This window comes from Athene noctua, chromosome 2 (genome assembly GCF_965140245.1).
Source record: "Athene noctua chromosome 2, bAthNoc1.hap1.1, whole genome shotgun sequence".
NCBI classification, from domain to species: Eukaryota; Metazoa; Chordata; class Aves; order Strigiformes; family Strigidae; genus Athene; species Athene noctua.
The window spans coordinates 128,977,074-128,995,100 of NC_134038.1; the positions used below are offsets into that span (position 1 = coordinate 128,977,074).

The 18,027-nt window shown below is 38.6% G+C and overlaps 1 protein-coding gene across 2 annotated transcripts in view; it reads right to left on the reverse strand.

Annotated features, from left to right (window-relative positions):
• Window positions 1–18,027, reverse strand: part of CDK6 (cyclin dependent kinase 6) — a 131,883-nt gene that overhangs the window by 80,293 nt on the left and 33,563 nt on the right. For both annotated transcript variants that reach the window (XM_074897988.1, XM_074897989.1), the window contains exon 3: window positions 16,608–16,743. In XM_074897988.1, coding sequence (XP_074754089.1) covers window positions 16,608–16,743 — 136 coding nt within the window. The remainder of the gene's footprint in view (window positions 1–16,607; window positions 16,744–18,027) is intronic.

Here is an 18,027-nt window from a genome sequence, read left to right on the forward strand (position 1 = left end):
ATAATTCCAGCTTCTTCAGTGGTCATGTTTCTCCTAAAGGCAAGTCATCCTTCCTTTGACTGATGCTGTGAGCCTCTTCCTTCTGGGATAAAACCCAGACTTTCACTTGACTAAGTCAATCTATTCTTGAGCACCGTGTCTACTTGCCTATCTCTACCACCTCTCAGTAAACTTATTGCTTTCAGTTTTAAAAAAGATTCTTGATTGCTTCTAATAGTATATATTTGCTTCTCTCATCATGGGACATCATTGCCATTTCCTCTTCATAAACTTTGCTTCTGTATTCCCAAGCTGTATTTTGGGATATCCTAAGCATAGCATCACTTGTTGCAATCCTTCTGGAGGCTGTCCTGATGTAATCAGAGAAATTAGTCCACCCAGAAAATTCACAAAGCTGGATGTGACTCCCTTTAACTACTTCAGTATGCTTCTGAAAGGGATTTTCACAGAAATCACTGTTTCATTCCCTGCCAGAATCTATAAGCTACAGTAAATTATCAACCACTGACAAGCTGATTCTCCTCCAGTGCCACTCACACCAGTCCTTACAAGGAATGGTACCAACAAACAAATCCCCTTTCCTAGAGGAGAATACAGCTCAATCAGCACTACAGCTATTTATCAGCACCTTCGTGACACTGTTGGTCATAATAGCTGTTTTTAATTTACTCAAACTCCATGAAGGGTTAAAAATATGGCATATGTTGACAGCCAACACTCCTTGCTAGCAGGAAAGACACGTTGCTGTGGGGCCCAGATCTCGGCTTCTCCTTCCCTGCAGCTGTCTGTGGATAACAGCTAATTGTATCCACTTGTTTAACCTCAGGGATAACGTCTGGAGGGGACCAAGTGCCACAAGCGTACTTTTTTTTTTTTTTAACGGTCATTTCCTCTCTGGTGTAACTTGCATGACAGCATGTGACAAGCAGAAATTAATGGGGACACTGCTGTGCCAATACCTCTTGAATTGCTTTGACACTGGCTGCAGGCTGCCTGCTTGGCCACCCAGCCAAGACCTCACATGAAATGTGGCAAGGGGCCCACAGCTCTATTCACTAACAAGCCAGCTGGTCAGTGATTAGAAAGCTGAAACAATGCTGTGCACATACATCAAGAAAAATGCTTTACAAACAGCTTCGGACTTAGGAGGTAAAGTATCCTAGAAGAGTAAATCTGTAAATTTATCTTCTGGGGACTGCTAACTTAAGCTAACATTAGAGATAATGTGGAAGGCCCTGAAAGGTGACTGCTCTACATTGTCACCTGAGCACAAGAAGGGCTAACTTCAGAACAAAGACTAACATCTTAACATGCTCAAAATCATGTGCAAACAGCTTAGACCACATGGATTCTTGTCCAGAGGAGCATTCAAATTATGCAAATACATAGAGATTTATGACAGATTACTCTTCCTAATGGTCTGTCAACACCTTGGCAACATTACTGAGATTTCTGCAGAAACTCTCATTGGGTTCATCTGCAGTGTGCCATCAAGAAGACTGAGATTTGTTTATATGCTGATACGTAACAACAAAGGATAAGAGTTTAGAAGTATCCCAGAGGATTTGGATGACCAGATCTCCTGCACCCAAAGCAGCTTTGAAGATTTCAGCCAAGACTTTTTTCAAAACTGTCAAATCCTTGGCTAGAGACAAAAGGCTTGAGAAGACTGTTCCTCTAATTTCTCTCTCAGTTGTTTTTTAAACAGTATCCACTAAAAATGCATGGGTTCTTTATGAAACACCTGCACAGCAACAAGAAAATAAGTTATGCTTTCCTGAAACTGAGAAAAAAAGTAATCAATAGGATCCTACAGATTAGAAACCCAAACATCATTTAGAATCAATAGGACTTGGCCACCTAATTCCTATGGCTCCTTCTAAGTTATAAACTCAGTCCAGCAATTTTTGTTTAATAGAAAACTTGTTTAAACTTATTATAACACAGGCCTACTCCATTTCCTGATATATAAGGAAATATATTTTGTGACATACACAGATACATAAAAGCTCAAGGCACTGTAAAAGAGGCTGTCAGGATAGCAGAGTCACTTTTGTGAATTAGAAATTGGGGTTACTGTAGAGTGTGGACTTTAGGACTAATTAATTTTGATTGCTTCCATCATAAAAATGTCTAGGAATTCAGGATATTCATGAACAACACTTGCATGCTGAGGAAGAAGATGGCCTCGTATTAGGAAAAACCAAAGCCTGATGAAGTCACTGGGACTCTATCAATCAATTTTCAAAGACCTGAGCTGGTACCACTGCTTTTTAGTATTTCCATCTTCCTCCCACACTATTGGAACCAGCAGGATCTTCAGAGAGATGTAGACAAGTATCAGCATAACACCAGGTATCAAAATACAGCTACTCTTGAGAATTAGACACTCTTTTAATAAATAGTTAACAGTTTTTATTAAAGATGTGAACACAGCGGAAAGTAAGAAGACAATCCCTTCCTAACCTCTCTCTCAAGGGAATACATAACAAATAAAGTTCAGTTGTGCACTTCTTAAAAGCCACTTTTCAGTATTTTTTTTTCTCGTAATGTACTTGCATGGCAGAAGCACCATGGTGCTTGACGGTGCTGTACAATGGCTCAACATTGGGGTCAATCACTACCTGAGTTCTAGTCACTGGAGCTCATTTAACTTTGCTGCCTTTCTTGCTCCATATTATAAATTCAGAGATAATGGTTAACTACTTCATGAGTGTTGCAAAGATTAACTGGTTAATATTTGTTAAGTACTCCAAAGACCTAGAATTTGCTTTCAGTTATAAAGGCATAGCAACCTTTGAGAAAACCAAGGATATATACGAGAGGAGAGATTTCTTGGATATCAGTTATGGGTAGAAATGGGCTTCAAGGAAGATCCAAGAGGGGGCAGTGGCCTACTGGAACCAGCTTGGCCAGGAGCCCCAACCCCAGAACTGTACATTTAGCTTTGCAATGATGATACAGCATTGTATGAACTGTCAAAATAGTCTTCAGGATGAGAATCTTACTGATGCCATAGTACACCTAAATCAAAAGTAGGGAAAAAAATAATTGTTTCTTGGAAGCACTCAGCAGATCGAGTTGTTTTCCAATTAATTTGCAATTCTATCACATTGAATTAAAGAATCAATAGCTCTTGAACCAACAGCTTTACAAGGGGGACAGGCAAGCACTTTATCCTACAGACAAGGCATAGAGAAGGGATTTTGCAAGAGGAGTCAAGCAAGTGCTCAAATTCTTTTGTTTTCACTGAAAGCGTGAGAAGTTTGCTGACAGCACCAAGGTAGGGGACAGGCTGCCCACTCCCTTCCACTTACATGGTCTATCTCCTCCCCTCCCCTCTCCTCCCTTCCACTTACATGGTCTATCCCCTCCCCCCTCCCCTTCCTCTCCTCTCCTCTCCTCTCCTCTCCTCTCCTCTCCTCTCCTCTCCTCTCCTCTCCTCTCCTCTCCTCTCCTCTCCTCTCTCAACTCTTTTTCTCATCTTTTCCTTTACTTATTTCCTTTGTCCCTTCATGCTCCCTGTTGCCCTTTCCTGCCCCATCCACAGTTCTGACCCTTCACACCTTCACTGAACCCCATCCCACTCCGCCACTTCCTCCCCCACCACACTCACTCTCAGGCCCTGTGGTCCCACTCCATATTTTTGAGTTGCTGCCTCCCACAGGCCAGGTGATTACCAAGCAAGGTAGGTCATCAGAAGGTGCCAGCTATTAGCATGCCTCAGCAGCTCATCTCTGGATTTCAGATATAACAAACTATAACAGGTAGTGATGTGTCTGAGATGTCTGCTGTGGCTGCAGTGGTGGGGTGTGATCCCACACATCTGCCAAGTCCCTCTGAAGTGCCACGGGTCATAGCCCCTCCAGTTCTGAGCAAAATGACACTGATGTACATTAGTGTAAACCTCGCCTTATTTTCTTTTGAACACTTGACTGATTCTTAAAAAAGGAGGCATCTTCAACTCGTAGTGACACAATGAACGATGAGTGTACTTATTTCTTAATGTTAGCACAATAGAGAATAATTAGCTCTGCTTTATGGGTAAGGGTGAGGCTTGGGTATGGGGGGATACGTGCCACATGTGAGTCAATAAACAGTCGTCTTGGGAGGGGAGGAGGTTGCCTCCAATGTTTCACAGGCACATTATTCTCTCCCTTCCCCCACCTTCCTGAAGGCTAAACAAAACAAACTCTATAAGAGATTTTTAATAAAAAGCCAAAGATATGTTAGATGTTAACTTGAAAAAGAGCCAACCCATGGAACAAACTGCTTCCATGAAGAAGTATCTTTTGAAAGTAAAGTGTCACAAATGATGCATGTGACAAATGTAGCTTGTGACATATGCATCGTTGCTTCTCAACAGGGTAACTTGTGACAGGCAAAAAAGTATGCTATTGATTATGTAAGCCAATTTGGAAAAGTAAACTACATGTCTTCTTGTGTATCTTCACTGTAACCATGCGTGGAAAACCTACGAGAATAAAAGGAGCTATGATCCAAACAACCTGAAGCACATATATCTGTGCTTTGCTGAATCAGGCCCTAGAAAGATAAGTCTTCTGTCTTCCCTATCAACAAAAAAAAATTACAAATCATACATACAATATCAAACTCTATGTTACTCCAAAATGACAGTCAATTAAGTAGAAACAAACTGTATCTTCAGAAGGGCAAAGGAGAGACACTAAGGTTCACTATCAAAGGGCTTCTGTTTTCTTTTGTTTATTAAATAGCAACGGTATTATTTACTGCAGCTTTGCAAGCTAGAGAGCAGCTGGATGTAACACATTTCCATGCTGTGTAACCTCTCCTTATGCTTCGTTAGATTCCTTATCAGGACGAGAAGAAAAGAAATCTCTCTGTTATGCTTTTCCTGTGGCAAAGGAAAAGACAAGATGATGACTTTCCAGCTCATTTCACTTGTACAACGTTCTCATCAATCACCATGGGGTAGGTCTTTGTTATTTTCACTGAAGGACTGTTCTTAGTTTTTTGTCACAATAAAGCATGACTCCACTAACTAGCAAATCAAGGTTACCTCCACCACATTTGCAAAAGAACAAAATGCAGACATAAGGTTAAAGCTACTTCTGAAATATTTTCCAAGGCCCTGGTTTCACAGACATAAACCTAAGTCGAATTAGATCTAAATTCTTTTCACTGAAACGAAGGTTGAAGCCTGAAACGCTCAGAGCAGTTGAGGTAAGAAAGCTAAACTAACCATTTAATCAAGAACCAAAAGTTTTCTGCTTGTTTTGCGACTTTCTGCTCCAGAAACCAAGCAGAGAAACTGTGGTTTATTTTTATTTTAAACTCTCTGTCAAGTATGCATCTCTTTGCAGTTTTGGTTCGCTATAGCCCACGCAGCTTGGCCTCTATTCTCCTTTTCCTATGTCTTCAACAAGCCCTATAGACATCAGCAGGAGTTATGCGAGCAAACTAAAAGCAAGAAAGGGATATATTCTAATCAAGAGAAAAACATAGTAAAAAAATGCTTTGTAAGATGGTCTCTCCTCCTTCAACCTCATGTTTTTATATGTTTTTTCCTTTTTGGTCTGTGTTGTTTCTCACTGAATGACAGTTATACACAACATACTATTGTAATAACAAGCATATGGCTCAGAGATCACTGTTGACTTTCTCAAGTCTCAAATTAGACATTTTTATTTAAAATACATGAAAGACATCTGTATACTCTTTCATTAAATGCATTTTACATTTGTAACATCCTACGTATTCTTTTGGAATCATTTCCATTAACATGCCGACTCTGGGTTTGGATAGCAAGTATTTCCTTTGTAACAACACTAAGGGAGGAGTATATTACTGTCAAAATTTCTCTCTAAAAAGTCCTTGCTAAAATATTTACTCTGCTTGTCAGAACAGGAATATCTGAAGTTAATTCCAAATGAAAGAATATTTCAGAATGAATCATAAACTAGATGTTAAAAAAAGGCAACATGCTGCCATTCCAGTCCCCCTTCCCTGCTGTAAAACTAAATGAAAATGACTCTGCATTTGCATCCACAGAATACTGTAATATTTCAGAGCCTTCTGAGATTCCTTAATTGTAGTTATGCAACAGAACTGTCACATCCTAAAACAAAGGACAAAAATTCAGCAGCTGAATTTATTGGCTTGGAAATGAAACGCTCTTAAGAGATGGCTAACATGTCTTCTTGATTATTTTTGGCCTTTTAAAGTTACAGTGCAATACTTCCTATTGCATAGACCAAAGAAGTGGGACATTTTAGAAATACTTAGAATTTTTATGGCACTGTTTGTAAAGTCACATATTTAGCAACAGGGAAAACTGTTGAGCAGTAACCTCCTTTGCAATTAAGCCACTAAGTTCAATGGGCCCTTTATGGTATAAGACACTGTTCAACATTTATAAAGATATAATACACTGGCTTCTAATGAGTGGGTCACAATGGTAAAAAAATAGCTGCTTCTTTTAAACTGGTATTCTCAAGGGTCGCAATTTTCAAAGGCAAACGGGATAAATTCTGTGACCAGAACAGTGACAATATTAATGAAAAAAAGAAATAAACAAACCAGTCCGTCAAACCTGTGATCCTCTGAAGCCCTTTTCCATTACTGAGTCAGTTTACTATGATGACCAACTATGGCACACTTTTGTGAATAGTCAGGAGTCTGGTTCCAAAGGCACAGACATTGTTTACACATAAGTTTTGAGGGAAGACTACTTCCTTGCTCTGACAAAGCATTTAAACACAAGAAAAATGCAAGTTTATGACTAATCTGAGACTACAGAAACAACGGTTTCAATTCTTCTTTGCTCTAACCTTGGAATTCATCAGGTCAACAGTACTCCTCTGTTAGCTCCTCTAATTCAGTCTTTCAACCTCACTTCTAAAGCTGGAGCAATCTGTTTACATAAAATTCAGCAGAAGCTTAAGTGCTTTGCTGGAGCAAAGCCTCTGCTCCCTTTGGGGTTTCTCCTTTAAAATCTGAAGTCAAACCAGAAGGTTCAGGTATATATTCCAGCATGAGTTTAAATGTTTTATATATACTGACATAAATGGTAGTACTGTATAGCTGTAATGATAACAGAGAAATAAGAAGAACCTAAAATACTCATGTTGATGAGTCTTTGGATAAGGCTTCCAACCCAAAAATTAGGGACAGATTTGATCTAGGAGCTTGAGTCTTTGTAATTTGCTCTTTCTTAATTGCAAACTGTTCAGGCTTTGCATGAAAACAAACGAAAGGCTGCTTGCTAACTGAGGCTAATAGCATTGCACCACACTCACCCCCGGAGGAACCCTAAGAAGCCAACAGTTACACCACAGAAGGATTTGACCCAGTTGTGCTCTGGAGTACTGACACTGGCAAATACTACAAAACCACATCTGCTTTATTAAAGCTACAAATAAATTAATACTTTTAATTTCTAAATATTTTCCCTTGCTGTTGCACCAAGAGAAAACAACAAACAGTATTTCTCTTATTTCACTTGTGTTTCCATGCTAAATTTTCTGTCTTCTGGTAGCTGCTTACGAACTTACTAATAATGTGTCTTTGTTTGGACTTCTTAAAAAGAATGATATTTTCAAAATGGAAGCAAGGTCATTTTATTTCACTTTGAAACCTGAGAAACCCATAACATGAACCATACGCTGATTACAGAGCACTGATATATAAAGGAAGCAGTTGTGTAAATGTGTGAAGTGGTTGTGATGGGGTAACAGCAGAGCAGAGGAGAAGCACTATTTTAGACAAATAATGCTGTTGTAGGATCTGATTATCATGACTCGTGTTTAACAAGGTATTGTGTAAAGGCCAGCCAAAAAGGAGGACCTATTATGGTGGGCACTATACAGTCAAGGGTTTTCACACAGCCTCTTCTATTAATAGCTCACAAATAAAATGGACAAGACAGACCCCAGGTGGAGAAACAGTGTGACAGTTCCATGATATTACTTTTTTATGGGAGTAGTCAGGAGGGGATAAGCAAAATGGAAAGAAAAGTGATGGAGAGAAAAGTTCTGGAGGGAGGGAAAGAACAGAAGAGCGCTATACAGTGTAAATACAAAGTGAAAGTGAGCTGAAAAAATGAAGGGAAAAGGGAATGATGGAAGGAAGAAAAGGCTGGAAAAAATAGAATTAGTACAGGCAGAGAGCACTGAGTTGAAATCACTGGAAGCTCTCTGAGTGTTAAAGGTTTTGGCTTTGGTTGCTTCAGTAGCTGAGTGTAGCTGGCTGGTGCCACTGGCTAATGCTTCTCTGCCTGATGGCCAGAGGACAAGAAGCAGGGAGGAACTGTGTCTGCTCTGGTATCGGCAGGGGCGAGTGGGACGTGGGCTCTCTGTGTGTCTCTAATCTGACACACTGAGTGGGAGAGAGAGGTGCAGCCTCAGCTGGGTCCCATTTTATTCCTTTGGTACGACTGTAACAGCCCTCATTCCAACTCAGCTCTATCTGACAATGAGCTGAAACATAAGCCTATGGGATGGACTCTGGGAATCAGCAGATACATGTGTATACATACATATGTGTGTGTATGTGTAGTATGCCTTCACGTGTATACATTTAAAGACAATATACACCAAACCACTCCCTAGGCACAGAAGGAGAACTGGTGCTACCCCTTCCGTATTCTTGTACTTTTGACTCTTCTCTAAACATCTGAGTTGCCAGTTCTGGCCTGTTCTGGCCCACAGCTATTTTGAGATCATGAATTTCATAGACAGTAGAGTGATGGTCATCGAGTTTCCCTTTCCCTTTCTCCCACTCACTCAAATAACATTTTTTCTGCAAATATGTTGGAGGACTTTTACAATAATTGTATCTATATACGTATGTGTGGTTTTATGCCTAAATATATATAAGTAATTTAAAAATTCTTAAAGCTAATTTTAAGTTCTGCATATGAAAACATGCAATACAAAAAAATTCTATCCAGATCCATTTGTATGTGACTTTATTCTCTGGCATAAGCTAAATACATCTGTTACAGAGGAAAAGAAACAAACACAACATATTTTTAATAAATCAGTGTGCCACTAAAGTAACATACTTCAAATTCATTTTTGCTGTGGGATACAATAACCTGCCTATTCACTGGCACAAAAGCAGGGCATTCAGCTAGTGCAAGAGTATTACATTTCTGCTGGGGTGGAATAGAGAAAACAGTTTTATAAGAAAGTAACTCGTTTGATTACTACATTATCTTCTATTAGCTATGAGTTGTCTGTGGCCAACTTCTGAATTATTTTACACTACAGCTGTATATTTGCTGTGAATATATACGGACACTTTGTGAATATTCTAGAATAGAGAATCTGAGCTGCAATAGCTTGGGTTGGCTGAAAGGTATCCTGCTGCAAAATTGTCCCAGATCAGCTGAGTTCAACCCTTAGAATCTTGAGTTCAACAAGAAAAAATATGTTGGCCAGGTTTCCCAAATTTCTGTCATTCTGTCTCCTCTTCCCCATTTCTGTGTGCTTGTTTGGGGTGAAGTATAGGTGGGTGTGCAGAGGCATAGGGGCCTGATTTCATTCCAGTGCAGAAACTAAGAAAGTGATTCCTATCAGCCTCCATAAAAATCAAGAATAGCTCCTTGAACATCTCCTCTTTATCTCACATCTGCTGCAGTACAACCTTCAAATAACTTGTCAAAATTAACGCATGGTTTGTAAGCAAAATTTAGAACATGGATAAACCCAAACATTTCAGTCTATTGTTCTGTCACTGCTTTACACGCACCGTAAGATGCTACAGCCTTCTCTTAATTGCTTCAACTGTGGCATCTCATCTTTGATGAAGAGAAAGACTCTGAAAACATGAGTAACACTTCTGCTGATCACTAGGGCAGGATTTACTTGCAGAGCAACTTGCGACTATATACTACCACCATGAGACAAAGGAAAGCATCTCAGAAATACTCCCCACTCGGAGGAACTGCCACTGGCTTGCTGAGGAAGAGTACGGCACTGTCTCTCACATGCTGCCTGGCAGTCTAGACTCACTATGCCTCCTTGAGCATTATTCCTACCATGTGCTCCCATTCTTTCTTTCCGTGTCATCAAAACATTTCACATAGCAATTGCTACCACACTGATGTTCCAATAGCAAAAACCCAAGTGTCACTAATAATCCGAGAGCCTCTCAAGGGAATCCAGAGCAGTAGGATCCATAAGCTTTTTTTTTTGCATCACATCAATGTCCAGCTCTGTAGAATTAACAGAAATGAAATGAACTGATAGCAACATTTCACTTCCAGTGTTTCTAATACTGCAATTTTGCAATAACTTGATCATAAATTCTGTTCTACCAAAGGCTCAATCTCCATCCCTGCCCACAATTCAGAATCTCTTCAGTTTCTTAATTTCCTTTGACTTTCTGAATAAAGATGATTTCTGGCTCTCCATCTACTGAAAACAATAGCTTCCTCCTGACTTCAAAAAGGATATGTCCCTTAAGGCCCTACGGGACTGTACTGCTGCCTTGAGAGTTTGAGCCATAAAAGAAAAGTAGGTTGAAATGTCTATTTAGAAAGTCCTTGACAGACATCTTTTCACAGTGACATTTCTAATTCACTGTAATTGTTCTGAAATACTAAAATTATTATTTCAGGCAGGTTGCTTTCATGCATTACGCTACAGTGTTGCCTGACTGCTTTCCAAACTGGAACAACTGAAAAAATGTGAAGCGCTCCAATGATTTTAAATCAGTCTAGCCAGGACAGAGTGATTTAAAATTATTGGAGTGCCTCACATTTTTATGAGCTCTCAGTTCACAAACAATGGAGGTCTGGGCAGTCCTGGGTACAGCCCTGCAAAAAAACCTGCTATGCATTATCATCAGTTTGAAAATGTCTGCATTTGAATTTGGAAATGGTCATGATTTGAAGATATTTAATGCCCATAATTAAAATCAGTGGCTGTACACTGACTATAAAAAGGTCCAAGCTAAAGAAGTAACTGTACAGATACAACATTATATTTTGTATCATCCTGTGCTCAGCAGGCCCTTCATTCGAATCATGATTCCTCCAAACCCCTTAGTCAGAACACACATTACTACCTGCACCACTGCACCAAAGGAGATGTGGCTGTATGTCTACATGCAGCACAGTATGGGAAAGAAAGGACAACACCTCCAACAGAGGGAACCACCACTCTTTGGAAAATGTTCTCTTTTTAAGGTTTAGTTCCTTCAGGGATGCTATGTGTGCAGGGCACTTGCTTTCTCTCCTACTACCTTGCCATGAAGCCGTCCAACCCCTGGTAATAGGATAACAGAGAAAAAAAAAAAATTAATCCCACAATAATATATCAGTTCAGTCCTTTTGTTCTTCATTTCTTTTTGCCAGGAAAGGTTGGACCATATGATCCTTGAGATCCCTTCCAACCTGGTATTCTATGATTCTATGATTTATAATGGCAACTCTTCTTTAATTTGTAATATGGATTCAGAACAAAGCTCACTGCAAAATCCTTTACAAAGAATGAGATCCTTAGCAGCTGTAAATGGGCATCATTTCACGCAAGCAAGGATTTACATCTCTTGGTATCAGTTGGGGATCTGGTACATTATTTGTGAACTCTAAATTCCTCAATAGGTTTGCTTCTCCCTTCACCACAAAAGTACTGACAGGAAAATGTTAGTAATGTCTCTTTTCTTAGTATCTTTCTTATTAATTTCAGCAGGCTCTTTTTTTAGTGACTTTTAACTTTGATGTTGTTAAATACGGCCACAGTCTGAAGACTCTCAGTACTGGTGAATCTGTTTTCCTGGAATACCTTGTGTTGTTTTCTGAATTGCATGATTGTGTGACATCTGCTCCACCTCTTATACGTGATCGACTGAGTAGGTACAACCGTGGCAGATGGCTGATGACTCACTACCTCACAACACTGAACACTGATTTGCTTTCTGAGAAGCAACATCTTCATATTAATTTTCTAAGAGTCTTGCAAAGATGTGACCAGTCTGCCTGGTTTGATAGCAGGTAATGTAAGTTACAGGAAATGCACAGAGATGCAACAGTAACATTTATTCTAGGACTGGGGGTGTTTTAAACTTCAATTTATGAGCTACTACCAGATAAATCCACAAAAGGAAATTAGGTTCACTGCTGTACTTTCTAAATTTTAGGCATATAAGTAGCAAAATACGGATTCCTGGATCAGATGGAGATCTAGGCTTCCTGTGCAAAGGAGAAACAGAATAACATTCACAGAAGCCATTCACCTGGGTGAGGAATCAGGAAACACCAGAGAAAAGGATATAGATTAAACCCTGTTCTCTCTGTGACATGGCTGCCCTGTTCCAGGCTGGAGGGGAATACCATGAAGATTCACAGATCACAGACATCGGCAGAAGGACATTCCCAGCAGTTCTAACATCCCATGATAGATTACATATGCATCTGCTATACCAGAGACCTTTGTTCGGCTCCTTCCTCTTTGACTGTCAGATCGAAACAGGCACAGCCCAGTTAGCACATGTAGCTTGGGTAGCCTATGCTCTGATCAGCTGTAAGAAAACTATTGCAAAAAGCCACAAGTTTACTTATAATGACATTATCTCGTAAAGCTAGCTTTGTTCATTACTAAAATGAAAGAACCTCAATAACAGTTTGCTATACCCTCTCATTCTTACAGACTCCTTGGCCCATCAGAACAAGATGACAGGAGGCAACTCCAGAGAGCCATTCCTAAACCACTTAATTTACAGCTCTATATACCAAGCTATCACATGCATGTATTAATTTAAAGCTAAATATTGTTATATAAATTGCAATAGCTTAAATCAATAAACATCAACTTGTTTGCATGCACATGATTTCCATATTAAAAATGTAATTAGTGTTATAACAACTGCATACACATCCAAATCCTTTAGGATCAGAAAAACCATGCCAGCCTCACAAGCATCACATCAAAATGTAACCACCCAGCTTAAAGAATCTTCAGTCCCAAAGACTAACACATCAAAATGCTTTAGTGGTCTGTTAACTACTTTTTAAAAAAAAAAAAAAAAAAAAAAAATCTTACCGTGGCAGAGATGTGTCATTCCCATTTCCACTACCCTTATGTCAACTAACAAAAGTTCCTAATGAGCCAACTCTCTTGAAGGCTCAACTGCTAATGCCATTAACATTACCAAAGACCTGCACATGACTAACATCTGTGTCCTAAGGAAACTGAACTCATACCTTCCATTTCCACATAAACTGCCATAAAGTTAAAGAGTATCCCAGGAAGAAAAGATGGGAGGAGATGATGGGTAGAGAGGAAAGAAGAAACATGCTTTCATTGCTGATTCTGATTCATACCATATGGAATATATATTAATCAGATCTGACAGAGGATGCCAGCAAGGGTGAGCAGGACTATAATCCAGTAGTTTCAAAGACATATTAATCAGATTGAGGGCTTGAACATAGTTATCTTTCAAAGGTGAATGCCATGTCCACAAGTAATTGGAGTCATGTTCTCCACCCCTCTGGCCCTAAGTATACTCCATTAAAAAATACTGGAATTGCTTCAGCAGAAAAGATTTAAAATACCTCTGTCCACAATAACCTAGAACTCAGTAGCCGGAGCTATAGCCACAGAAATGGACTACAGCAATCATGTTCCTGGTGACAGGAAGGGGAAGTGAGCATGTCTGTCCTACATTCCAGGTAAGTATTTCCACTACAAGGCAACACCTCAAAGGGAAAGTGCTTCTCTTCTATCATTTTTATGGGCACCTGTGGGTATGTTCCTAAAATAGCCTCTGGGGTGACTCCTGCTGCAGGACTTTAGACATTAGAAAGGCATTGCTGAGCAGCATTAAGCAAAAGCTTTAGTTGTGTTTAAATGATCGATACGGTTAGTTTCTCTGAATGATACAGTCTGACTACTATCTGCTGAACATAAAGGAAATCCTTTAAAATTGTACCAGTGTCACTTATACTCCTGGACAGTTGTTAACGAAAAACCGCAGCATGCCCCAAACCAGCAAGAGCTGAGTTTCCCTCCCCCAAATTGTACATAATGGCAGTAGTTAATTCACACAGAAAAGATCTTTTGGTGCTGATACTTCTCTCATAGTAATTTTATGTCATTCAAGTTCCACTAACAACTGTTCAGTTTACACCATGGTGCCAAAGAGGTATATTAGATCCTTCAACTTCAAGCTATCCAGAGCTTACTTGGCTCATTTGGCACCTCTGTGTTGCTGACACATGCAGAACTTTAACAGATGGTCTTACAATACTGGCAGTTGTTTTGTACTGTGCTAGTGGTGATGGGAAATACTCTACACAAATTGTCTGCAATTCTGGAAAATAAATGAAGTATAAATCCATATTAACCTCAAAAGCCAAACTATAAAAAGTCAGGTTAGTCATTTAACGATGTATGTACTCTGGGTTAAAAGCTCAGTTGCTGCAAAATGGCAGTATTTCCCTGCAGCCAGGAGAACTATGCTTTGCTTGAGTTTCTACCAGGAATATCCATAAAGACTGTATCATTATAAAGGTATCAAAACGCATTAGGAATAGGCCTTGAGACCCTTCCTCATGTAATCAGCCCTGACTATCAGCAAAAGTACCTCCATAAACTGGGTGTTTTCACATAAATAGTGAAGCAACAGGGTGCAACTTTAAGTTAACTGAATCTCTCTTTTTTCCTGTGCCAAACAGAATTTGAGAAATAACATATCAGCTACTGTGCAAATGTTGAAATCAACAGCAACAACCAAGTAAACAGCAATTTTACATTCTTCCTCACCCATTTAAAAAGAGCTATACATACCACAAGCTGAATTTTACACTCACTAATCTCACTGGCTGCAGTGGAACTTGCACTGTACATAAAAGACCAGAATTGCTCCTCCTTGTTTCTGTGTGGCTAAATTTTTCTCTTTTATTGTGCCAAATTATCAGATATATCAACTGGGTTGAACTATTAAACCCCATATGCAGAATAATGCTTTTCAAAAGTAAACCCAACAATTTCCTTCACCAGTATATAACCTCCATGAAGTGTATGTTCACACATATGTATTACATTCTACTACTGCAAATTTAGAACAGGCTTTTAGAAAATCACAAATGTTTTAGTTCAGTGCTCACCTATTCTATTTGCTTTAAATGAAACATAGCTCAAAAGATATTTCAAACTGAGATTTCAGAGGCTTGGTCATTTAGTTCCCATTCACTTCAATATATTTAGTTAGATAGCGTGTCAGTCACCTTGTATGTTATTTTCACAATGTTAGTCACATTGAAATATAGTTCCTTTAGGTAGCTTCAGAGCCCTAGGAGGAAGTAGAGCACTAAAAGCATTATCATAAAAGAGTCCTTCAAATGCAAGAGGTAGATTCCAGTAGTCTTCTTGGACTGAATCAAAGCTGTAACCATTTAAAAAAAAAATAAAATTATCCAGTAAGATTGCTTGAAAACTTGGTTGCTGGAACTGACTGATGTTATACATGTGTGACTTTGATACAAATGAAAAGATCTTTATCAGTTTTATGTCTAATTTTATACTGAAAGATCAAACAACTCTGAAGTTTGAAGCTATTAACAACAAAAAAAATAATATTAAAACAACTAAATTTCAGATAGGTTTCCTGTTTTCTTTTCCTCCCTCAGGACTTTTGCCAGGCCGAGATGACACAACATACTTTTAGAAAGTACTTATACAAATGCAAGATAATCCATCTCTGAAAGCATAAATTATTTCTCCTCATGAAAAAAGAAAAATCAAAAGAAATGTTAAACAGACACAGTCAAAATGCAGGAACATCAATCCCTCTGCTTCTCTTTCCAGGCATAAATGTTTAGTCAAACATTTCAAGCTATGATCCTCAATGTAGTACCTTGCTGTGAAATCCCCAGGAGAGGAGTTGGTATACATATTTTAATACTAATAATGCAAGCATGTTCTATCCTGGGGAGAGGTCCTCCCTTACAGATGCAGAATATGAGATAACACGATGTGAAAACTTTGTGATCATTCTTCTAGTTACTGAGAATCTTCCCACCTTCTACAAAAACTGGTTATGGCTATCCCTTTCCTTGAGCCCAACCTCTGCAGAGTTTATCAAGGGTCCACAGTGAACATTTCAGCTATTGGAACATATAGAAAACTTTCTGGCAAGAGAGACATGAAATGAAAGGAGGCTCTCGGGGAAACAAAACACACAAGGGAACAGGAGAGGAGCACAGGATTTATTTTATCCATTCTATCAAAATTCAGTACTCTATTAGACACCTTCTAGGGAAGGTTCAAGCAGTCTTGGAGTAAACAATAATAGAATCATCTGCCTACAGCTACAAGCAAAGGTCATTCTTAATGATTTGGAATGCTAGATTTGGTAAACCAGTAGATTCAGGGGATTTATAAATCTAAAAGAGAAAAAAACCCAAACCATATGCAACATTTCTACAAAGAGATTACATCTGTTAGTGAATACAGATCTTTGTGCTGCAATTCATTTCCCAAGCTTGGCATTACTCACTTTTGATATAACAAAATCCTATGGAAGCAAAATGCAGTTTGTCCTTATGATTTATCTCTTGCCCTTCCTATCTAGTATTTTCTGAAATAATATTCAAAATCTTTCTTCTTAGGTACCTTTATAGTTTCAGTAGGCACTCCAGGCTCTGGAACTTTATCCAAATAAGTAGTCAAGTCTTGATCCACGTGTTCAAACACTAATGTTAACTTGGTCTCTCTGTCTGTTCGTGACACGGTGCACACATCAAACAATCTGAGAGGAGGAAAAAAAAAGAGGAGGTAAGTATACAGGAACCAGCACAGACAAACATACCTTGCGGCTCATACATGTCTATTTAAACTTCCTACAGGATATAAAATGGAAAAAAGAGCTTTCCAAAGGTAGAGCAATCTTTGAGCTCTTGATTCTTCATAACTACCGATACATCAATAATGTCATATCTCTTTTTCATGCGTGTATTCTGAAATAGGATTAAGAATTCATTAGCTGTTTAAAGTAAAATAATTACATGAAAAGCAAATATTTTTTGGACAGAAGGACTAGAGTTAATACAGAAAATGACTTGATATTTATCCAAATTCTATGCTGCAGCACTTACAGTCATTGAAAAAAAAAAATTGAGAAACATTTTTGACAAAAAATATACACGGTGTTTGCATGCATCTTCAGTTTCTTCCCACATAATTCCCATGTTCAGCATTACAAACGTTTATAATTAAATCTCCTCTGATAGAAACAGAATTTTTTTGCTGATCACTCTTGCAAGTTCCTGGATGCGAAGAATACCTTCAGAGTCAGGATACAGCCTGGAAAAACACTTTGTGAACAAGATGCTCCTACTAAGAAAGCTTTCTTGTCCTACCACTTTCTGTCATTCTTTTACATAAATGATAATGCCTTTATCACTTCACCTTGTTGCACAACGTCAAGTTAAAACTAATTTGCAAAGCTTTTTATAATGTCACATTCCTATCTGATTATTCTATTTCCTATTGTTTTCTCTTTATAATTAGGATTTCTCTCATCTTCTCCACTTCATCTGCCTGAACAGCTTTAACCACTGTTTTATCTGTTTCACAAACATCTGCCCATCCTTCTATGCATCACACCTATAGTCATACCAGCGACTTTCACTATCCTCCCTCAAGTCCCACTTCTACAAAATCACAATAGGAAATCATCTTAAAGATGGAAGGATGCTTGTTCCCTGCTCACATACTTTACTAATGTAGTTATTAGTTTAGTTTTAAATTGTACAGATCAGATTGCCTTTCTCTCTGAAGCGAGGCAGAAAATCAATTGCTACTGTTATTAGGTGACAGTAGATTTAAAAAATGTATGAATACAGTTATTGAGAAAATGTCTATACAGTTAAACTGAAGAACCTATTATCGATAACAGACCAAAGTAGTGTTGATACTGTTGCTTATTTTGGTCAACATCACAGCAGTTATGTTGTTTTATTATATTTATCTTTTACCCTCTTAAAATAACTGCTTCCTTACTTTATGCAAAATGCAGGATTTCTGATAATGT